The sequence below is a fragment of the Lolium rigidum genome, chromosome 4 (genome assembly GCF_022539505.1).
Source record: "Lolium rigidum isolate FL_2022 chromosome 4, APGP_CSIRO_Lrig_0.1, whole genome shotgun sequence".
NCBI classification, from domain to species: Eukaryota; Viridiplantae; Streptophyta; class Magnoliopsida; order Poales; family Poaceae; genus Lolium; species Lolium rigidum.
In genome coordinates, this window is record NC_061511.1 from 158365740 (window position 1) to 158390147 (window position 24408).

At 42.2% G+C, this 24408-nt stretch overlaps 2 protein-coding genes and 1 long non-coding RNA gene across 3 annotated transcripts in view; 1 reads left to right on the forward strand and 2 right to left on the reverse strand.

Moving 5' to 3' along the window:
* Nucleotides 1–14156: 14156 nt before the first annotated feature.
* Nucleotides 14157–18214, reverse strand: LOC124647691. Its single transcript, XM_047187592.1, has 6 exons — nt 18069–18214; nt 17885–17971; nt 17445–17694; nt 17169–17358; nt 14266–14387; nt 14157–14171 (listed from the first exon to the last, which is right to left on the reverse strand). Exons 1-6 carry the CDS (start codon nt 18212–18214, stop codon nt 14157–14159), a joined length of 810 nt encoding a protein of 269 aa, XP_047043548.1.
* A 490-nt stretch (nt 18215–18704) lies between these two features.
* The window catches only part of LOC124706129 (ubiquitin-NEDD8-like protein RUB2), a 39982-nt gene continuing 34278 nt past the window's right edge, over nt 18705–24408 (forward strand). Inside the window, exons 1-2 of the mRNA XM_047237790.1 lie at nt 18705–19158; nt 20436–20437. Of these exons, the coding sequence (XP_047093746.1) occupies nt 18705–19158; nt 20436–20437 (456 nt within the window). The remainder of the gene's footprint in view (nt 19159–20435; nt 20438–24408) is intronic.
* On the reverse strand, nt 19757–24400 carry LOC124706132. Its single transcript, XR_007004286.1, has 3 exons — nt 24325–24400; nt 23081–23224; nt 19757–20513 (listed from the first exon to the last, which is right to left on the reverse strand). It is a non-coding gene; the product is annotated as an uncharacterized LOC124706132 (long non-coding RNA).

Sequence of the window (24408 nt, forward strand, 5' to 3'; positions counted from 1 at the left end):
TTAACAACTATACCACTCAAGGCAAGCTATTACCAATACAAGCTCTACTAAGTGCAAAGTGCAAGATATCCTTGCAATACTCTTTCATTTAAAGAATTGTCCAAGCCCAAGTTTTTATCTTGCAAGCTTTTACTTTGTTTATCAAAGTTTTATCTTATAACTGATTTTGGTCTAGAGATAGAATGTTACAAGAGCATCACACTTAGCCTAGCAAAAATTTAGATAGCACCCCCTCATGACTAGTTGCTAGTGCTAAGGATAAAATCTTGATCACTCTAGATGGGAACACTTGAGTCAAATGTTTTTTTTTGAAAACCTTGGAATGATGAGTCATTCTATTGAAAGTTTTGAAGGTGAATATGAATTTTGGTGAACAAGGTGACTCTTTGATAAAAACTGATGGATGGGTTCGGATGTGATACCATACCAATTCTATAGTACCCCCACAATACCTGAATCTGGGTAGGGCTTAACTGGAAACTTATGTATGTTAGTACGGGTTCCCTCTGAACAAGCGTCATAGGGGTTATGCCGAGGTTGCCTCCGTTGAAAGTGAAATGACGTGAAATGAGGTGAATATCCTACCCAAGCCTTTTGCAGTTCCCAGGATGGCGGTTTGCCATGGCTGGGAGGCCAAGCTCATAGGGAGAGGTGCCTGTACTGGGGTATGTAAATGAAAGGTTATGATTGGTAGTCCGCACACTGAGTGTGATAAATTAGGGCCAGTTACCCTGACGGATTATTGCAATTATTGTGGCACAAGTGTACAACATCTGCAGAGTATAAAACTATTCGAATAGCCGCGTCCGCGGTCATGGACAGTTGGAAAGGCCATACTGTTCCGTCATCAGAACTTTTTAAATTGTGACATGTGACTGGTGACTTGTGAATTGAACTTGAAAGGCGACTTTGACTTGAATCACAACAGAGTTGTGGGGATGACACTAATGTTCCCACTTGAGTAAGTCTAGGTAAATGAAGAGTTTTTTCTATTAAAGTGCTTATGAAATAAAACTGGCCTTGCGCAAAAGAACCTAGAGCTTAGAATCCATTAGTGATATTAGTACTTCTATTAGTGATAGTTTGCGAGTAATTTAAAAGTACTCATGGCTTTGTCCCTGGCTATTCAAATGGCCAGACTATGAAGAGGAACACCACTACCAGGAGGATGGACAGCAGGACGTCTATGATAACTAGAACTACTTCCTGACGTCAAGCGTTGCCTGTGGAACAGATGGACCGCTACTACGTTTCTTCCGCTGTGTGTTTTGTAATTGATCATTAGATCAACTCTTATTGTAAGACTGGATCATGTGATCCCTTGATGTAAGACTATTATGGTTTGTAATGAATATTGTTTTGTGATATCAATCTATTATGTCTTGCAAAAACAATATTCCTGGGATTGCGATGAATGGTATAATAGGCATCTGGAATTAAAAATCCGGGTGTTGACAAAACATGAAGCATAAATTGGAGAAGACAATCATCTAGCTACTACTATGGACCCGTAGTCCAGAGATGAACTACTCACGCATCACTTCGAAGGCGGGAATGGCGATGCAGAGGCCTCCGGTGATGATCTCCCTCTCCGGCAGGGTGCCGGGCAAACCTTCAGAACCCTCCCGAGCTAGGGTCGGCGATGGAGGCTGCGACGGAACTTTTCGTGGATGGAGGCTCAGGTATTTATGTTTTTCCCGTTGAGATGTATTTATAGGCGGAAGGGCGAGGTTGGTGGGCGCCCGAGGGGCCCACACCGGCCGCGCCAAGGGGTGGTGTGGCCACCTCCTGGCTCGGCTCCATCTCTCCTCTGGACTCCGTCTTCGTTACAATAAAATAGGAACTTCGGCTTTCGTTTCGTCCAATTCCGAGAATATTTCATGTACAACTTTTCTTAAATACAAAACAGCAGAAAACGGGAAACTGACACTGTGGCATCTTGTCAATAGGTTAGTTCCAGAAAATGCATAAAAGTTCAACGAAGTGTAAACAAAACATATAGAAATTGGTGTAAAACAAGCATGGAACATCAAAATTATAGATACGTTTGTAATGTATCAGGCGGCGGCCAGGTCCTTAATCTTCACTGCTGCATCCCCCTACCTCTCGCCTATGCGTGGAGGTGATCTTGGGCTTCTCCCGCGGCACGAGGTTGCCCGGGGCAGCAGCCCTGGGTTCGACGGTGGATGCGTCCCTTTTCTTTGCCGGAGATGGTCGGCATGCAGATGGTGGTGGTGGGTCTTTCGACCTGTCACTGCGTCTCGGCGGCAAGGTGGAGAGGTGTGGAAGCCAGCGACGGCTGAGGAAGGTATGACCATCCTTTATGTCGCCGGTGGAAGGCTGGCGTTCGGCTGCGGCGGAGCCCAGGGCATGTGCCTTGTCTCCGGACAACGCGATCTGCGCTTGGTGTCTCCGGCGGCAACTGTGGCCAGGATGGGATGGTCGCTGATACGTCTCCGACGTATCGATAATTTCTTATGTTCTATGCCCTATTATTGATGATACCTACATGTTTTATGCACACTTTATGTCATATTCGTGCATTTTCTGGAACTAACCTATTAACAAGATGCCGAAGTGCCGGTTCTGTTTTCGCTGTTTTTGGTTTCGAAATCCCGGGGCGAAATATTCTCGGAATTGGATGAAACGAAGACCCGGGGGCCTATTTTGCCACGAACCTTCCGGAAGACCGAAGAGCATACGAAGTGGGGCCACGAGGTGGCCAAACCACAAGGCGGCGCGGCCAAGGGGGGCCCGCGCCGCCCTGTGGTGTGGGCCCCTCGTCGGCCCCGACTCCGCCCTTCCGCCTACTTAAAGCCTCCGTCGCGAAACCCCCGATGCGAAAAAACCACGATACGGAAAACCTTCCGGAGACGCCGCCGCCGCCGATCCCATCTCGGGGATTCTCGAGATCTCCTCCGGCACCCTGCCGGAGAGGGGATTCATCTCCCGGAGGACTCTACACTCGCCATGGTCGCCTCCGGAGTGATGAGTGAGTAGTTCACCCCTGGACTATGGGTCCATAGCAGTAGCTAGATGGTTGTCTTCTCCTCATTGTGCTTCATTGTTGGATCTTGTGAGCTGCCTAACATGATCAAGATCATCTATCTGTAATTCTATATGTTGTGTTTGTCGGGATCCGATGGATAGAGAATACCATGTCATGTTAATTATCAAGTTATTACACATGTGTTGTTTATGATCTTGCATGCTCTCCGTTACTAGTAGAGGCTCGGCCAAGTTTTTACTTTTAACTCCAAGAGGGAGTACTTATGCTCGATAGTGGGTTCATGCCCGCATTGACACCGGGACGAGTGACGGAAAGTTCTAAGGTTGTGTTGTGCTTGTTGCCACTAGGGATAAAACATTGGCGCTATGTCCGAGGATGTAGTTGTTGATTACATTACGCACCATACTTAATGCAATTGTCCGTTGCTTTGCAACTTAATACTGGAGGGGTTCGGATGATAACCTCGAAGGTGGACTTTTTAGGCATAGATGCAGTTGGATGGCGGTCTATGTACTTTGTCGTAATGCCCAATTAAATCTCACTATACTTATCATGTCATGTATGTGCATTGTTATGCTCTCTCTATTTGTCAATTGCCCGACTGTAATTTTTTCACCCAACATGCTTTTATCTTATGGGAGAGACACCTCTAGTGAACTGTGGACCCCGGTCCATTCTTTAATACTTAAATACAAATCTGCTGCAATACTTGTTTTTACTATTTTCTCTCGCAAACAATCATCTTCCACACAATACGGTTAATCCTTTGTTACAGCAAGCCGGTGAGATTGACAACCTCACTGTTTCGTTGGGGCAAAGTACTTTGGTTGTGTTGTGCAGGTTCCACGTTGGCGCCGGAATCTCCGGTGTTGCGCCGCACTACATCCCGCCGCCATCAACCTTCAACGTGCTTCTTGGCTCCTCCTGGTTCGATAAACCTTGGTTTCTTTCCGAGGGAAAACTTGCTGCTGTGCGCATCATACCTTCCTCTTGGGGTTGCCCAACGAACGTGTGAAATACACGCCATCAAGCTCTTTTTCTGGCGCCGTTGCCGGGGAGATCAAGACACGCTGCAAGGGGAGTCTCCACTTCTCGGTCTCTTTACTTTGTTTTTGTCTTGCTTTATTTTATTTACTACTTTGTTTGCTGCATTATATCAAAACACAAAAAAATTAGTTGCTAGCTTTACTTTATTTGCTATCTTGTTTGCTATATCAAAAACACACAAAAATTAGTTTACTTGCATTTACTTTATCTAGTTTGCTTTATTTACTACTGCTAAAATGGCCAACCCTGAAAATACTAAGTTGTGTGACTTCACTAGCACAAATAATAATGATTTCTTATGCACACCTATTGCTCCACCTGCTACTACAGCAGAATTCTTTGAAATTAAACCTCGCTTTACTTAATCTTGTCATGAGAGAGCAATTTTCTGGTGTTAGTTCTGATCATGCTGCTGCCCATCTCAATAATTTTGTTGAACTATGTGAAATGCAAAAATATAAAGATGTAGATGGTGACATTATAAAATTAAAATTGTTTCCTTTCTCATTAAGAGGAAGAGCTAAAGATTGGTTGCTATCTCTGCCTAAGAATAGTATTGATTCATGGACTAAATGCAAGGATGCTTTTATTGGTAGATATTATCCCCCTGCTAAAATTATATCTTTGAGGAGTAGCATAATGAATTTTAAACAATTGGATAATGAACATGTTGCTCAAGCTTGGGAAAGAATGAAATCTTTGGTTAAAAATTGCCCAACCCATGGACTGACTACTTGGATGATCATCCAAACCTTCTATGCAGGACTAAATTTTTCTTCGCGGAATTTATTGGATTCAGCTGCTGGAGGTACCTTTATGTCCATCACTCTTGGTGAAGCAACAAAGCTTCTTGATAATATGATGGTTAATTACTCTGAATGGCACACGGAAAGAGCTCCACAAGGTAAGAAGGTAAATTCTGTTGAAGAATCCTCTTCCTTGAATGATAAAGTTGATGCTATTATGTCTATGCTTGCGAATGATAGGACTAATGTTGATCCTAATAATGTTCCATTAGCTTCATTGGTTGCCCAAGAAGAACATGTTGATGTAAACTTCATTAAAAATAATAATTTCAACAACAATGCTTATCGGAACAATTCTAGTAATAACTATAGGCCATATCCTTATAATAATGGTAACAATTATGCTAATTCTTATGGGAATTCTTACAACAATAATAGGAATACACCCCCTGGACTTTAAGCCATGCTTAAAGAATTTATTAGTACACAAACTGCCTTTAACAAATCCGTTGAGGAAAAGCTCAATAAAATTGATATTCTTGTTTCTAGAGTTGATAGTCTTGCCTCTGATGTTGATCTTTTGAAATCGAAAGTTATGCCTAATAGGGATATTGAAAATAAAATTGTTACTACAGCAAATGCCATCCAAGTTAGAATTAATGAGAATATAAGATTAATGGCTGAACTGCGTGCTAGGTGGGATAGAGAAGAAAATGAAAAACTAGCTAAAGAGAAAAATGTAGCTAAAGTTTGGACTATTACCACCACTAGCAATGCTAATGATTCACATGTTGCTGCACCTCCTACTATCAATGGTAAAATAATTGGTGTTGGCTATGTTTCTACTCCTAGTGCAAAGCGCGCAAAATTACTCGAAACTGCTAAAACTGCTGAAACTGCTTGTGATAAAACTGCTGAAATTTTTTCCAACCTTGGGGATGATAATCCCATTGCCTTAGACTGTAATGATTTAGATTTTGATGATTGCCATATCTCTGAAGTTATAAAGTTCTTGCAAAAACTTGCAAAGAGTCCCAATGCTAGTGCTATAAATTTGGCTTTCACAAAACATATTACAAATGCTCTCATAAAAGCTAGAGAAGAGAAACTAAAACTTGCAACTTCTATTCCTAGAAAGCTAGAGGATGGTTGGGAGCCCATCATTAAAATGAGAATAAAAGATTTTGATTGTAATGCCTTATGTGATCTTGGTGCAAGTATTTCTGTTATGCCTAAAAAAGTCTATGATATGCTTGACTTGCCACCATTGAAGAATTGTTATTTGGATGTTAATCTCGCTGATAATGCTAAAAGAAACCTTTGGGGAAAGTTGATAATGTTCATATTATGGTTAACAATAACCTTGTCCCCGTTGATTTTGTTGTCTTGGATATTGAATGCAATGCATCTTGCCCCATTATATTGGGAAGACCTTTTCTTCGAACCGTTGGTGCGACTATTGATATGAAGGAAGGTAATATTAAATATCAATTTCCTCTCAAGAAAGGTATGGAACACTTCCCTAGAAAGAGAATGAAGGTACCTTATGATTCTATTATTAGAACAAATTATGATGTTGATGCTTCATCTCTCGATGTTACTTGAGTTACACTTTCTGCGCCTAGCTGAAAGGCGTTAAAGAAAAGCGCTTATGGGAGACAACCCATGTTTTTACTCCAGTATTTTTGTTTTATATTTGTGTCTTGGAAGTTGTTTACTACTGTAGCAACCTCTCCTTATCTTAGTTTTGAGTTTTGTTGTGCCAAGTAAAGTCTTTGATAGAAAAGTAAGTACTAGATTTGGATTACTGCGCAGTTCCAGATTTCTTTGCTATCACGAATCTGGGTCTATCTCCCTGTAGGTAGTTCAGAAAATTACGCCAATTTACGAGCATGATCCTCAGATATGTACGCAACTTTCATTCAATTTGAGCATTTTCGTTTGAGCAATTCTGGTGGCCTAATAAAATCCATCTTTACGGACTGTTCTGTTTTGACAGATTCTGTCTTTTATTTCGCATTGCCTCTTTTGCTATGTTGGATGAATTTCTTTGATCCATGAATGTCCAGTAGCTTTATGCAATGTCCAGAAGTGTTAAGAATGATTGTGTCACCTCTGAACATGTGAATTTTTATTATGCACTAACCCTCTAATGAGTTGTTTCGAGTTTGGTGTGGAGGAAGTTTTCAAGGATCAAGAGAGGAGTATGATGCAATATGATCAAGGAGAGTGAAAGCTCTAAGCTTGGGGATGCCCCGGTGGTTCACCCCTGCATATATTAAGAAGACTCAAGCGTCTAAGCTTGGGGATGCCCAAGGCATCCCCTTCTTCATCGACAACATTATCGAGTTCCTCCCCCGAAACTATATTTTTATTCCGTCACATCTTATGCACTTTGCTTGGAGCGTCGGTTTGTTTTTGCTTTTTGTTTTGTTTGAATAAAATGGATCCTAGCATTCACTTTATGGGAGAGAGACACGCTCCGCTGTTGCATATGGACAAATATGTCCTTAGGCTCTACTCATAGTATTCATGGCGAAGTTTCTTCTTCGTTAAATTGTTATATGGTTGGAATTGGAAAATGATACATGTAGTAACTCTAAAATGTCTTGGATAATTTGATACTTGGCAATTGTTGTGCTCATGTTTAAGCTCTTGCATCATATACTTTGCACCCATTAATGAAGAAATACTTAGAGCTTGCTAATTTGGTTTGCATATTTGGTTTCTCTAGAGTCTAGATAACATCTAGTATTGAGTTTTGAACAACAAGGAAGACGGTATGGAGTCTTATAATGTTTACCATATGTCTTTTATGTGAGTTTTGCTGTACCGTTCATCCTTGTGTTTGTTTCAAATAACCTTGCTAGCCTAAACCTTGTATCGAGAGGGAATACTTCTCATGCATCCAAAATACTTGAGCCAACCACTATGCCATTTGTGTCCACCATACCTACCTACTACATGGTATTTATCCGCCATTCCAAAGTAAATTGCTTGAGTGCTACCTTTAAAATTCCATCATTCACCTTTGCAATATATAGCTCATGGGACAAATAGCTTAAAAACTATTGTGGTATTGAATATGTACTTATGCACTTTATCTCTTATTAAGTTGCTTGTTGAGCGATAACCATGTTTCGGGGACGCCATCAACTATTCTTTGTTGGATATCATGTGAGTTGCTATGCATGCCCGTCTTGTCCGAAGCAAGAGAGATCTACCACCTTCATGGTTGGAGCATGCATGTTGTTAGAGAAGAACTTTGGGCCGCTAACTAAAGCCATGATTCATGGTGGAAGTTTCAGTTTGGACATATATCCTCAATCTCATATGAGAATAATAATTTTTGCCACATGCTTATGCATTAAAGAGGAGTCCATTATCTGTTGTCCATGTTGTCCCGGTATGGATGTCTAAGTTCAGAATAATCAAAAGCGAGAAATCCAAAATGCGAGCTTTCTCCTTAGACCTTTGTACGAGCGGCATGGAGGTACCCCATTGTGACACTTGGTCAAAACATGTGCATTGCAAAGATCCGGTAGTACAAGTTAATTAGGACAAGGTGCGGGCACTATTAGTATACTATGCATGAGACTTGCAACTTGTAAGATATAATGTACATAACTCATATGCTTTATTACTACCGTTGACAAAATTGTTTCATGTTTTCAAAATAAAAGCTCTAGCACAAATATAGCAATCGATGCTTTCCTCTTTGAAGGACCATTCTCTTTACTTTTATGTTGAGTCGGTTCACCTATTTCTCTCCACCTCAAGAAGCAAACACTTGTGTGAACTGTGCATTGATTCCTACATACTTGCATATTGTACTTGTTATATTACTCTATGTTGACAATTATCCATGAGATATACATGTTACAAGTTGAAAGCAACCGCTGAAACTTAATCTTCCTTTGTGTTGCTTCAATACCTTTACTTTGATTTATTGCTTTGTGAGTTAACTCTTATGCAAGACTTATTAATACTTGTCTTGAAGTACTATTCATGAAAAGTCTTTGCTTTATGATTCACTTGTTTTCTCATGTCATTACCATTGTTTTGATCGCTGCATTCACTACATATGTTTACAAATAGTATGATCAAGTTTATGATGGTATATCACTTCAGAAATTATCTTTGTTATCGTTTTACCTGCTCGGGACGAGCAGAACTAAGCTTGGGGATGCTTGATACGTCTCCGACGTATCGATAATTTCTTATGTTCTATGCCCTATTATTGATGATACCTACATGTTTTATGCACACTTTATGTCATATTCGTGCATTTTCTGGAACTAACCTATTAACAAGATGCCGAAGTGCCAGTTCTCGTTTTCTGCTGTTTTTGGTTTCGAAATCCTAGTAACGAAATATTCTCGGAATTGGACGAAACGAAGACCCAGGGGCCTATTTTGCCACGAACCTTCCGGAAGACCGAAGAGCATACGAAGTGGGGCCACGAGGTGGCCAAACCACAAGGCGGCGCGGCCAAGGGGGCCCGCGCCGCCCGTGGTGTGGGCCCCTCGTCGGCCCCCGACTCTGCCCTTCCGCCTACTTAAAGCCTCCGTCGCGAAACCCCCGATGCGAAAAAACCACGATACGGAAAACCTTCCGGAGACGCCGCCGCCGCCGATCCCATCTCGGGGGATTCCGGAGATCTCCTCCGGCACCCTGCCGGAGAGGGGATTCATCTCCCGGAGGACTCTACACCGCCATGGTCGCCTCCGGAGTGATGAGTGAGTAGTTCACCCCTGGACTATGGGTCCATAGCAGTAGCTAGATGGTTGTCTTCTCCTCATTGTGCTTCATTGTTGGATCTTGTGAGCTGCCTAACATGATCAAGATCATCTATCCGTAATTCTATATGTTGTGTTTGTCGGGATCCGATGGATAGAGAATACCATGTCATGTTAATTATCAAGTTATTACACATGTGTTGTTTATGATCTTGCATGCTCTCCGTTACTAGTAGAGGCTCTGGCCAAGTTTTTACTTTTAACTCCAAGAGGGAGTACTTATGCTCGATAGTGGGTTCATGCCCGCATTGACACCGGGACGATGACGAAAGTTCTAAGGTTGTGTTGTGCTCGTTGCCACTAGGGATAAAACATTGGCGCTATGTCCGAGGATGTAGTTGTTGATTACATTACGCACCATACTTAATGCAATTGTCTCGTTGCTTTGCAACTTAATACTGGAGGGGGTTCGGATGATAACCTGAAGGTGGACTTTTTAGGCATAGATGCGGTTGGATGGCGGTCTATGTACTTTGTCGTAATGCCCAATTAAATCTCACTATACTTATCATGTCATGTATGTGCATTGTTATGCTCTCTCTATTTGTCAATTGCCCGATCTGTAATTTTTTCACCCAACATGCTTTTATCTTATGGGAGAGACACCTCTAGTGAACTGTGGACCCCGGTCCATTCTTTAATACCGAAATACAAATCTGCTGCAATACTTGTTTTTACTATTTTCTCTCGCAAACAATCATCTTCCACACAATACGGTTAATCCTTTGTTACAGCAAGCCGGTGAGATTGACAACCTCATCTGTTTCGTTGGGGCAAAGTACTTTGGTTGTGTTGTGCAGGTTCCACGTTGGCGCCGGAATCTCCGGTGTTGCGCCGCACTACATCCCGCCGCCATCAACCTTCAACGTGCTTCTTGGCTCCTCCTGGTTCGATAAACCTTGGTTTCTTTCTGAGGGAAAACTTGCTGCTGTGCGCATCATACCTTCCTCTTGGGGTTGCCCAACGAACGTGTGAAATACACGCCATCAGTCGCCGGCGTGGAGGCTCGACCTGAATAAAGACGGCGGTCCTGGGGTCTCTCTTGGGCGAAGATGAAGACTTACCTGAGGTTTGCCCTTCTCGATCTGGCAGGAGTGTTGAGTTCCGGAAGGCACCACCGGCGAATGTAACAATGCTTTTTTTGCCTGGAGTTTGCTGGATCGGTGGTATTCGATCGTGCGCACCCATATTTTTATTCCGACGGATTGGTTCTGGAGGGAGCGGCGCGAAGCTCTGTTCTGTGTTGGCATCAAGAGATATTTTGGTCCATGATGTAGTCAGAAGAAGGGAATAACGTGACGGCCGGAGCGGAGGACTAGCTAAGGGAGGTTCAAGTCTCTACGTTGTTGAGGGACTTGCTTGCTGTCCCGAGCTCCGCAACAGTGGTATGGAAGTGGGGGCGGCAACACATGTGAAGTCCAGAGTCCTACCTTTCAGGGTGAAAACCCAAGGTCTAGCCTTAACTGGTTGTGCCTGGCAATGACCTCGCTGGAGGCATTGTTTTGAGAGCGGGGACAATCTTCAGGGGGAAAACCTAAGATCTTTGGTCGGGCGACAATGGCGCTGGCGCACTGTTTCCTTCTTGGAGGCGTCGTGTTTGGAGATTCTGCATTTCAGGTGTTGTCTTGGTGGTGGTTGTATTGCTATTGCTAGGCCTAGGATCTATAGCGGGACTTTTGTTTCTTAGTTTTCTTTTCTATTTTTTGGCTGTATGCATCCGTACTGCCATTAGGGTGTTGCGTTGTTAAGGCTGGGTGTAATTGGTATCTTATAATATTAATATATTCCCTTTATCGAAAAAAACTAATGATTTCTCATAAGGTTTACATGTCTACTATTCATACCTTGTTGTGACTTGTATTTTCAAATGGTCCGTCTCTCAGCTTGACATCGAGAATTTTTTCTTAATGGTTATTTGCACGAGGATTTCTAAATGCACCCACCTAGGGTCATTGTCTATCGGGTTCACTGCTGTCTTAATGGCCTTTGAACAAGTGATCATGGTCATGCGCTCTTCGTAAACCTTTCTTCCCATGCTTAGACTCTTCTTCTTCTATATGTTGATGGCATGATCATAATTGGTGATGACTCCGATTTGATTGCCTACGGAAATGCTCGTCTCAGTGAGTAGATGAAGATTTCATCTAGCTAAAGTGGATCGTTCATATCCCAAGATAATTATATCCATGATACTTTTATCTCTGTATATCTTATTGATCCGCAATTTGGAGACACCGATGGAGCTAAATGTTCACCTACAAGCTTATGGCATTGAGCCTCTTTCTGATCCAACTCGCTATTATATTCTTGTTGATAGTCTTGTCTATTTAGATATCATTCATTAGGAAAACTCCTATTGTGTCCACATGATGAGCCAGTTTGTCTCTACACCCACTTAATGACTCCCATTAGGGTTGTCACTACATCGACTCCTCTATTGTTAGATAGTAGTACTGACCCTATGAAGTTTGAGCTCAACAACATATTAGTATCAATGTCACGATGGCCCGTTTGAATAATTATGTTATACCTCAAAGTACGGCCCTTTCAAGCCACAATCAGCAGATTTCTTCAAGTAGTCTCAAACTAGAGCACCACACGACTTCTAACTGTCCAAACTTTTTTTTTGAACAATCTAACTGTCCAAACTTAGTGTTGTTGATCTTCCCTGGCTTTTCGAGAGTGGATTTAATTACGGTGTATATATTTTACATATATTATCTATGTATACCTATTGTACATGGGGTATTCTGTATATTTTTCAAACTTCAAAGCCCTTGTATACGTCCATGCCCTTTGCAGTGCTTATATAATTTCATGGAAAAAGACAGATATTGAGTGTTGCGGTGTTGGGTTAAAACAACATGTTCGACACTTGAAATTTGTTTACAGGGCATTTGTATTTTCTCTCCCAGGTCAAAAAAAAAAGTCCTTTTTAATCAGTTGTTACACTCTGCTATAAAAAAATGTAACAAATATTTTAATACGTGAAATAGAAAAATACATAAAATCATCCATCAAATTACTTTTATTTTACACACAAGTTATACCTAATATTTGTAGATTAATCATGAAAGATATCATCGTGCCTGAGCCATATCTTTCTCTTCCTATAAATGTGAATATGTTTCCGTATACTATACAAAGAATAAATATTCATTATTATGAAAATACTAACTGATAAAACTCAATCAAATTTACCTTATGGCACTTCTGCGCTGTTTCATCAAAGGATGCAACCCCGGTAAATATTTCTCATATTATATGTGTCTGAATTTTGATTCTTACAAGTGACAATCACAAAAACACATGCATAAGCACGTTTATTGATCTATCTATATATGTAAAAGAGTGGCATGAGAAAAATATTGCCATGGACATGCAAAACAGACTCGAATTTTTCTTCCTCCGAGAAGTCACTTCATAGGCATTGAAAAATAATAGCTAACTCACAAGCCACAAATAAGTTCAGATTACTTAAAAAATTATGCTATTTATCACTATTGTAGAGTTTGGTGATGTTATTCGCTCCTATATATTGTCCCTTTGCAGGTGTAGGTGTGTACATAAACCGATGCCATATACTTACAAATTAAGTGTACCTATCATGCACTCAATATTATTTTGTCCCTGCATGTAATTCTGTTGCTTGGACTGTGTTTCCTACTGACTAGGCTTGACCATTCCAATAAATTTGGATGGTAAGATCCCAGTGAACTACTAGATATTTATGGTATTTTGCATAAATAATCTGGCTATTTCTCTATACTATGCATTTGCCTGCACAAAATAACATCGGCTCTGATCAGCAACGTACACACAACACACACAATAATTTGACAAGGAGGGTATATAGAGATTAAAAAAAAATACTAAACCATTACCATTATGATCCAATCTTTCATTTATATATACCACGGGTGTACACGGTTGGTTGTTACCAAAACCCAACCCGGTCACTTAAAGATTGTTTTAGAGCATTTTTTGTTAGGTGTAAATGTTCTATCTTTTCTAAAAATATATGACAAGATTGGGCTCATAAGAATTTTCTCTTCATCTTGAGAGGGAGTGTGGGTTGGTCCCATATGTAATATTATAAAGATTATAGGGTCCAACATATAAGTTGGAAGCCTATACATTGTATGCAGAAGGAATGGATTGTGGTGAGTTCCAGAATTTTCTCTCTTCCCCCTAGATGCAGATGTTGAACCCCTCCCCAAATCCACTCTATATTAGACAATAAGATGTACATATTTTACATATATTACCTACGTATACCCATTGCATATGGGGTATTCTCCATATTTTCAAACTTCAAAACCCATGCACATGTACACGTCCATGTCCTTTGGGGTGCTTATAATTCATGGAAGAAATATACATATTGAGCTAGTGTTGGGTTACAAGAACATATTCAGCACTTAAATTAACAAAATAGAGCGTTTGTATTTGCTTGCCCATGGCACAAAATATGTTCTTTGCACAAGATGCATCATATAGACCTTAAAATGCAAAGTGAATGAAGACGGCCTTCTCCACGGTCATATCTTCCTCTCAATCGGAGTCATCCTGAAAATGTGAAATGCATTATAATGCATATTATAGAAAATATTGAAGGCAAAAGGCAGCATAAAAAGATGCATGTCAGCTTGATTCACGATACCTCACTGCTACTCTCCAAAATAAACGGGAACTGGCAATCCTCATGACCTCCAACATACAGAGCCTCATCAGCTGGATGCCTCAAGGTCACATAATTCTGATCCTCACAGCTAAGGCAGTGTCCTTCAAAAACAAAACAAATGTTAGATGATATACGGTTCTGACCTGTAAAATTCTAGACTTCCTAATACACATTATTTTCCAAAAAGTATGAGAATAGGATGCCTGTGTGCATGGGATCCATTCATGGTATACCGATCTTCGAAATAACAGGATAATAGCCAGGGGCGGATCCAGGAATTGAGCATAGGGGGGGCGAAGAACACAATGACCATAAAATAGGTAGAACACGAAAAATATCAATTATTGTGTCTACTAATTTGAATTTAGATCTACGACTGGGCCTATCAAACAAGTCAATAATCATGTCAATGTTGATGTTTGCAGCAATTTACTTCCCAAAATGTATATAACCATGTAATTGTCGTATATTATTACATGTCGATCTAATAGTAATCTCGAAAGAAAGTCGACACCCATTTTATTTCGAAACATGTCTTCATAAACTTCATTTCTGAAAAGGTTTGATCTATGGTTGCAGTTGACCAATGGCCACATAAAAAGCATCTACTTTGTAATGTTAATTCATTGTGGACTAGCATTTTCAGCAGTAGAGGTGGAGCTCAAACCAACTAGCTTGAAAAAATTACTAATTGGCAGTGTACTCTTCTTCATGACAAGCAACTCTATTGGTACAAAATAGTGAGTAAACTATTATAACTAGCAAAACAAACTAGCACATAGAAAGTATTGTATTCAGTAATTAAACTGGAACGTAGCATCTGCAGTACTTATACACCAATACCTTGGAGTGATCAGGCTAGGAACAGAGCGTGGCGGCGTGATGTGCGCGCGCCAGGTCTTAGTTGTCGTCGACATTTGACAGAAAAGTGTATGTAACACAGTTTCGCTAATCACTGATGCAGCGACCAGGGTCTGGCAGCGACCCTCGAGTCCTGTACCGCTGTACGGCCGGCCGATTGTGTCATGGCGGCGGCGATGCTCAATCTAGAAAGCGTGTGCGGCTGGTCAGCGGGCGAGGAGGAGAATATGATCGACGGATCGAGTAGATGGGTTTCGTAGGCAGCTATGCTAGCACGTAAGAGGAGTTGTGGCCTTTGGGCATTGCCTAATTGCTTTGGGTTTGGCCCATCAGATAACATGCTAGTCTGCTCGCTTAACATGTGGATTAAGCGTTGTGCAGTTGTGCTAATGGCCGGAGTATTAGGACTGATACAGGTATACAACTAGTGGCCCCTGCTGCATTTCGTTGGGGGTGGCCGAACCATGGGGGTGGCCTGGCCACCGCTCGCCCCCCCTTGGATCCGCCTCTGATAATAGCTCTGGCTTCTCTAGTAGGATGACCAGAATACTAGAACTGTTTCTAAAAAAAATATATACTAGAACTGAAGTCCTGATTTAGTTAGTATCACCAGCTCAGTATATGATTAAAACAGTGAAAGTACAAATACATGCCTCCAATCAATACACAAAATATATGCAGAGTGCAGACCAAGTGATTAACCACATGTGATTTGTGTGATAACTGAACAACTACAAATTTGAGAGATTAACATGTCATGAACCTCTATAAAAAAACCCTATTATGGTGCTTCAGTAAACACAATTAATTGCACACTCCTGCTTCCGGTGGTTACCACACACGGACAGGCCAACGTTGTTGTGTTAATTACAAACAGACTTGCAAGGACCAAGGCGGGTAAGTGATCTGATTGGGCAAGGTGTGGGTGGCCGATTGTGGCCTTGTGGGAACTGATAGAGGAAGTTTTGCCAAAAAGGACCACTTGCCCCACTGAATTGCCAGAAAGGACCACCTGTGAACGGAATTGCCAAAAAAGACCACCCTATACATGGCGGCAGGACCCCAGGCGACACGTGGCGACATTCCGTCGTGTGCCGTGGCGGCAGGACCTGCCGCCGGCATGGGTGGCGACACGTTAGCACGGTGGTGGGACATGCCGCCACACCGTGTGGAGGCATGCTGACGTGGCGGCGCACCTCGCGTGGCTGGCGCGGGAAACGACGCGGTGGTGGACCATGCCGCCACACCGTGTGGAGGCAGGCTGACGTGACGGAGCACCTCGCGAGGCCGGCGCGGGAAACGACGTGGTGGTGGGCCATGCCGCCACACCATGTGGAGGCACGCTGACGTGGTGGAGCATGCGTTGGTGGCATGTGCCTTTCCATTCGCTTGCGCCGTCTACTGCAGCCTGCCACCTGTGGCTCTGGCGGCACCCTCCTGCCGCCTCCGTCCGTGCCGGCACGCGCCACGTGTCGGCTGGTCGGCATGCCGTCACGCTGCAGGTGGTCCCTTTTGTCAATTATTTTCAGAGATGGTCCTTTCTGGCAATTCAGTGAGGCAAGTGGTCCTTTTTAGCAAAACTTCCTGATAGAGGGCAGCAGGCCGAGGGGTTTTGGTACATGGTGCATCATGCGTAGGTAACGGACCTAGGGGGACCTAACCAGGTATCCACATCAGCTGTAGGTTAATCCCCTTATATGAAAATATCAGTTTGCAAAGTCAATCCCCACATGAAAAAGCATCGGGTTAGGGTAGTAAATTTACACACATAACATATGATTGGGATTCCGACTTAAGAAGTCATTTTGTAAGGTTTTAAATATTTAAGATTAACAATCCACTCTAAGCACGACAAGTACGTGGACAGATTAACAGACAAACTATACAAACTAGCCTACCATTAGCATGTCAAAATAAAGTTCCGAACATATTAAAGGTAAATCATTACCCCGTTCATCCAACAAGTCATTGTATAGCACTACCATATTTACTACTAGTTATAGCAAAATTTAGAAACATACCATTGTCATCAGAATCCAAAGGCTTGCAGCAGAGAACATCACAAGTGTCTCCGCTTGGGACCACTTCAGCGAAAAATAAAACCGTGGAACCAGCCTGCTTAGCTGTGAAGTTGAAATGTTCATAGAATTTCAGGCCATCTTCAATGACGTAAACTTCTCCTTTGATTTCACCAAACACAAAGCGCATCTCCTGAAAACATTTCTCAGACTATTATAACATGGGAATTAATGCCCTCAAGATAAAGGGTTGCAAATTAAAAGGAAAAGAGCACAAACCCCGGAAAGATCGTCTTCATCATTATACTTCTGCAAAGCATACTCCATGAACTTCTTCTTACGATCATCGTCACGCTTTAATATTTCTGCTTCTTTGGATAATTTTTTTTCTTCCACCTTTGGTTTACTTGCTTCTTCTTCAAGATGTTTCTCGAATGCTGCCTCCATGTCACTCAATCTCCAAGTTGTTAAATTTCCATAGCTATCGGTAAGGAAAGGATCCTCATCGTCATCACTATCATCACTATAACTGAAAAATAAAAGTCAGGAAACCTGATTAACAATATAAGCCGGCGAGGGGGTAAAAAAAGCTCAACATTAGATGAAACATTCCAACTAAACTATTCAGATTCTCAAACTAGAAATTGATTTCAAATAAATGTTAATGGATGGTACTTCTCTCTACAAACTAAACACCGGAAGGGATGAGGATTATTTACATGTATGGAGGAACGAGCACAGAGCCATCACCAATGCTTTGCCCATCTTCACCAATATTTTGTTCATCAGTGTTACCGGCATCATTCCTGAAATAAAACAAGCCAGCATGGGTAACAATAGCTGGTCACAAGCTCAACGGTAGATCAAGAAAGTGATATTGCAAAGACGAGGAAATAATATTACGTTTGGCCGCGGTGCGGATTCGGCTCAGAGGAGCCCTCCGCGGACGATTGGAGTGGCCTGGTCGAGGGAAGGGGAGGAGGAGATGCTCGTGCTGCAGATCGACCATCTTCAGATGAATCTTCCGGCACACATGGTGGATTTGTCATCGCAGAAGGCCCACGACAATCGTTCGTAGACTCCATTGTTCCGGACCAAGTTCGGCACGCAGGCGGAGGAGGCTACGGTACGTGCGCAGATGTAATTTGGTGGACAATACGCTGATGAGGACGATGGTAGGGTGCCGGTCCTGCCGGACGAGGCTATATGGACGAACGTAGCAGGTCACGGCGGCAAAGACGAGAGTTGAGGTTGAGGACGGACTGGAAAGGAGTACGAGAAAGATGAAGAAGCAAATCACGTCGCGGATCGGACACCCAAGTCCCCAACCCTAACCCGACTCGAACGCAAGCTCCAGGTACTGCTCGGTCCACTCATGTATATAAACGCACGCGAGACGCGACCCCGGCAGCACAACTCGTCGATCGTTCCAAAGCAGCCAAAGCGAAACACAGGAACACCTAGAGCTTTTCTCCTGCAGGTTCGTCGCAGCAACTCGTGACTCGCTCGCCCCAACAGCAAGCACGCGATCCAGAGAAGATGCAGATCTTCGTGAAGACCCTGACGGGCAAGACCATCACGCTGGAGGTGGAGAGCAGCGACACCATCGACAACGTCAAGGCTAAGATCCAGGACAAGGAGGGCATCCCGCCCGACCAGCAGCGGCTCATCTTCGCCGGCAAGCAGCTCGAGGACGGCCGCACCCTCGCCGACTACAACGTGCAGAAGGAGTCCACGCTGCACCTCGTGCTCCGCCTGCGCGGCGGCACCACCATCAAGGTCAAGACGCTCACCGGCAAGGAGATCGAGATCGACATCGAGCCCACGGACACGGTGGACAGGATCAAGGAGCGCGTCGAGGAGAAGGAGGGCATCCCGCCCGTGCAGCAGAGGCTCATCTTCGGCGGCAAGCAGATGGCCGATGACAAGACGGCAAAGGACTACAATATTAGGGGCGGCGATGTGCTCCATCTCGTACTTGCCCTTAGGGGCGGTGGCTGCTAGAGCCCGACACTACTACACAGTTAAGATTTAGAGGCACTTCAAACTGCCCCAATAGATGATCAAAATGCCCCTAATTACTTTTAGAGGCACTTTGAAAAGTGCCCCGGACACTTGTGTCCCTAAATGAAATAGAGGCACTTTGAACAAAGTGCCCCAAAGCCATTTTAGGGCAGTTTGAGATATGCCTCTAAAAGTAATTAGGGGCACTTTGAGATGTGCCCCAAAAGATTTTTAGAGGCACTTTGAGAACTGCCCCAAAATATTTTTAGGGGCACTTTGAGAACCGCCCCAAAATATATTTAGAGGTACTTTTAGAACTGCCCCAAAAAGTTTTTAGGGGCACTTTGGGAACTGCCCCAAAATGTATTTAGGGGCATTTTGAGAACTGCCCCAAAATGTATTTAGGGGCATTTTGAGAACTGCCACAAAAGATTATTAGGGGCATTTCTCAAAGTGTCCAAAACACAATTAGAGGCAACTCTAAGAACTTCCCAAAACGAAAATCTAAGAAATGCCCATAAACACAGGCACATGTACTAGGGAAGATGAAAAGAAAAAATGCAGTAGGCACATCTCTCAATAGCCATTCTCAGTTTTGGCACACAAAGAACTCAGTACATGGATCTCTCACTCTTCTATCAGGTTGAATATATATGATCAGCTGAATAAATTTATAATACAGTAGCAACAGTAGATCCAAACACAAATTCATCAATACTCATGACATACACTTTGCACAAGCAAAGCAAACCATACAAATAAGAAGCCTTGGTCTGGCTCCCAGTGCCTCCCATTGACCTCCAGCTCGATCAGTACATGCAAAAAAGGTCCGTCCATCCACATATATAGATGCTCCTGCGATAGATAGTGAACAAAGAAAGAATGTTCGCAAAGTGACGATTATTTAGACCAGCAAAAATCGGTCGGCATTACGTTTTCTAAGACTATATCAAATAAACTTGGTCAGCAAGTGACTATCTGATCTAAAAGCTAAGCAACTCATCCTTTTGCAATTAAAAATCAATAAATGACATGTATAGTGAGTCATACAGAGTACACTATGCATGGCATGATCTAGAAAAGACATGTATAATTCCAGAAACTAAGAAATCCAGCAGAGCAAGGATAACATATGAGAGAGGAGACACGTAGAACTCATCAGAAAGGAGCACGCAGCTAGTAGAGAGACATAGGCACCAGGAGCAGAAGCTAGGGTAAGAGCATGTGCAGCCACACAAACATCTCAGGCACAGGCTGGTGCATCAGGAGTAGAGGCCACAACCCCCACACCAGCCGCCACTGCAGCAATGTCACAACCCTTCCAGCGCTACACAGGAGTAGCCCCTGAAACAACAAGTAGGAATGGTAACTAAAAAATGGGCTAGACAGACAGAGAATGAGAATGTAGAAAAAAAATATGTAGAGTGTAGGGAAATATATGTAATGCTATAGATAGAGAGAACACGAATCACAATAATGAAATAAGCAGATAATTTAAGTTTGAACAGAATATGGCGAATAGTATTTGTCCAGAGCTAGCAGCCTGTTGCAGATCATAAAAAGTGATCTTCTTATAGGCGAACAATTAGTTGACGGAGGGAAGCAAGGAAAACACACAAGTCTGTTTGTTGAACACACATTAAACAAGACTGTCACAGTACAGAACATATTAAGATCTGCTTATAGGACTGTCACTGTTTATAATCCCACTGACCAGTGTAGCCATCCACACCCCACTGACAGTTTGCTACAAAGCGAGCCGTCCACTTACATATTCCTTTGGTGCATTATTGACATTGGAGTACAGATATACAATAGAATCAACTAACATACATGAGATTCATATGGATGCTGATGATCTCGTCCTTTCCTAATATGGCAGAAACTCCTAACAGATTAGACTCCTTCGGATCAGTCCTAGATTTTCTAATACACAAATATTACCAAAAGGACTCATAAGCTCCCTCTATGACTCCCTCCTCCTAGTTCACTACAGGTGTTTTCCATAGCAAGAGTGCGTCGAATAAAATCAGGGCTGTGTCACTTGTAGCACTCAAGTAGCTGAGGCATTGTGCTGGCCAATGGACAATGGGCAAATTGTTATTTATAACTTATTATTAATGGAGGCATGGAGGCATGGATTATGAATTACCGCGACTAGTCTATGAGTCCTAACTTGCCTGTCGACTAGCTTTCTCGACTCGACTAGTTCATAGAGTCGAGCAGTCGAGCGACTAGTCATGGACTAGTCGTGGTAATTCGACTGGATCGACTCAATTTGGGCATGAACAACTGTCTAGAGGTACCGGTGGATAACTGTCTAGGTTATAGTATTATTATGTTACATAACTTGTGTTGAACTTATGTTGATTTTTAGTTACTAAATCCCCTATCTGGTTGCTACATACGATAGTATTTTGTACTACATGTCGACTAGTCGAGCACTAATCTAGACTAGTCACGATTAGTCTATGAGTCGGTACCCCAACGACTCGGCTGGACTCTTCGACTCGTAATCCTTGCATGGAGGACAAGAACACCAACTTTTGTTGAGACAAATTATATATGAGACTGTGACAGTTGCAATGTTAACAGAAGTATATAAGTGATTTATTCTAAAGTAAAAGAAGAAAATGCATTCAAATAGCATGAATAGAGGCTCTAGGCAGAGAAACTGAAATAAAGTTATTGAGTGCAAAGTGCCTAGGCAGAGAAACTGTCTAGGCAGAGAAAATGCATCCAAAATGCATCCAAGTATATTGAGTGCAAAGTTCATGACAGGGTAGGAGAGTGCCACAACACCATAATTCTATTGCCCACCAAGTTGCCGATTAAATGGAAAAATAACACTATGAAATAAAGCACTATGTAACTGTTCATAGTTGGAACTGAACCTGTGATAAGAAAGAAATGGAGATATCATATAAATCTTGGTCATATTTAATGGATAAAAGACACATGCATGCATTTGCACCAGTAAACTGAACCTATGATGAATAGAGTATGATACACTAGATCCATGGTTATTCCAAATCTGAGAAGTTTCATATGGATTGTAACAAGGAATCAATTCATAGTACAAAATCGAAAAGATATTTTTTCAGAGAAAATTATGCTTTCATTCAGTTCAAGAAATACAATGGTAGGCTTTGCTTAGATGGATAACAATAATGATATCGCGGTGAATTAAAATGGACCTCATCACCAAGTGCAAGAGGCTTGTCATATTCAAATGGCTTGCTTGGACACAGTGAGTTAGTGTCATACTGAAGGAGACTTGACGTAAGTAATTGCATGGCAGAAGCTTATGTTTGTTGCACTCTCAGATGAGGATAGGGAAGTGTGGTAGATGATAAATATAAGAAAACTGTGCCTTCAGGCTTCCAGTGATGGAAAAGAATACACAGCGGGGTTCTCTAAAGAGGAGAATGGTCGTGTTCATTCCAGAATTTTACTTAGAGGTCGTTTGGAAGCCAGGCTTTCATTTCGTTTGTAGCATTTTGAAATGAATACATGTATTCATTTCATTTACATTGTAATTCCAGAAATGAACACTTGTTTGGTTGCCACAGGAATTGCAAATGACAGCAGAATTCAATATTGAATTTGTAAGTGTATTCCATAGAGAAACACAAATGACAGGTCTCAGCTTGGAATTGTGTTTACCCATGGCATCATTTTGCTGGATTTCCTAAATGAAATGACAGTCCAATTCTGTGGCAACCAAACAGCCCACCTATGGAATTCCAAAATGAATTCCAGGATTCCAGGCCCAAATGATGGATACCAAACGACTTCTTAAGGAATGCATACACACTTATAGCTTGCAAACCAGTAGTCAACAATAATAGTGAGTTGGTTATTGAACCATTGCCTTTTGACATAACAATGCAGTTTTAATGACTGAGTACCTTCTTACTGAGTAGAGCAGTTAACTTCTTCAGTTTATTCACGTGTGTTTCTTTCTCGGTTGATGAAGTAAATTAAACTCTGATATAATCGTCTCATTTGCATTGAAAGAACTCTCAAGTATATCATTCAGATCCATGCAATCACTGCAAAATAATTAAATAATTCAAACCACAAGTTAATACTGAGCTCTAGATAATTGTAAAAGGCTAAAAGCTTAAATTAAAGTTTAGATGATAGTTAAACAATTATTTTCTTAGTTGCTACTATTTTCCATACCTATCTTTCAGGGCTTCACGAGTTTTCTGACTATCTTCTGTCTAGCATAGCTGTTTCATTTCAACCATCTCGCTCACTTTTTCTTCCATCTAAAATCATAGAAATAATGAGAAAGTAAAAAAGGATCTGGAATCTGAGAAACAGGAGGCATATTACTTATAACAATGTGGAATAAGACATCAACAATGTTTTTCGATACACGTTGCCAGGACAAGAATAGTTGCTCACCCTACATAAACTGGGAAAAATGTTTCAACTGCCAGTTCAATGCCACTTAGATTATTTATAAAATATTTTGATGTAATCCAGTCAATGTTGAGAGATTGGCCGGCTTGCAAGCCTGTCTGAATGAATGTACTAGTTTATATGTTTCACAGAATGTAACTGTCTGTGCAACATCCAGGAGTGAATGCACTAGTAGTAGTTTATTTTGCATAGATTGTAAATGCCGTGGAACATGCAGGAACCAATCTCGAAAGCTGTGAACAGAAATGTATAGTCCAACTTTTAGTATGCTGTCATACGAACTTCAGGAGATTAGGAAATTCTTCAGTTCAATGTTTCTGCATTCAAACTTCAGAGTAAGGTGCCGTCTTAGTGGCAGGCCGCCTCTTGAAGGAATTGTCTTTCCAAGGGTAGATTCGATTCAAAGTTCGCTACGAATTTCAGCTGGCGTTGATCCCTGTAATAAATATTGTATACACCTACTGCTACGCTCCTAGCTTCGATTATGGGTGAATAAATTAGCCAACATGTTGTATTTGCCTTCAGAGAACGACGGATTCTATCTTCCCCTCCTGTAGGCAAAATCGCTGCTCCCCGCTCCAATTGAGCAACCACCACAACGAGACCCCCCAATTCCCCTCAAGCAGTCCCCAAAAATCGATCGCCCGCTCCAATCGAGCAACCACCATAGAGGGCCTACTCTAATTCAACCACGAAAGAGGATGGGAACGATGATTCATACCTTTGGGAGAGGCTTCCGCCCGGCCCGCGGGGGAGGCGTGGCTTCGTGGCGACAAAGGGGACCACCAGGAGGCGCGGCGGCGCG

Excerpts from the sequence above, each read along its gene's own strand:
- LOC124647691 (XM_047187592.1), bottom strand. The coding sequence starts at position 18,214 with ATGACAAATCCACCATGTGTGCCGGAAGATTCATCTGAAGATGGTCGA. Across the intron at positions 17,972-18,068 it reads AATCCGCACCGCGGCCAAAC|GAATGATGCCGGTAACACTG; the intron begins GTAATATTATTT and ends GTTTTATTTCAG. Across the intron at positions 14,388-17,168 it reads TTTGGATTCTGATGACAATG|GACACTGCCTTAGCTGTGAG; the intron begins GTATGTTTCTAA and ends TTGTTTTTGAAG.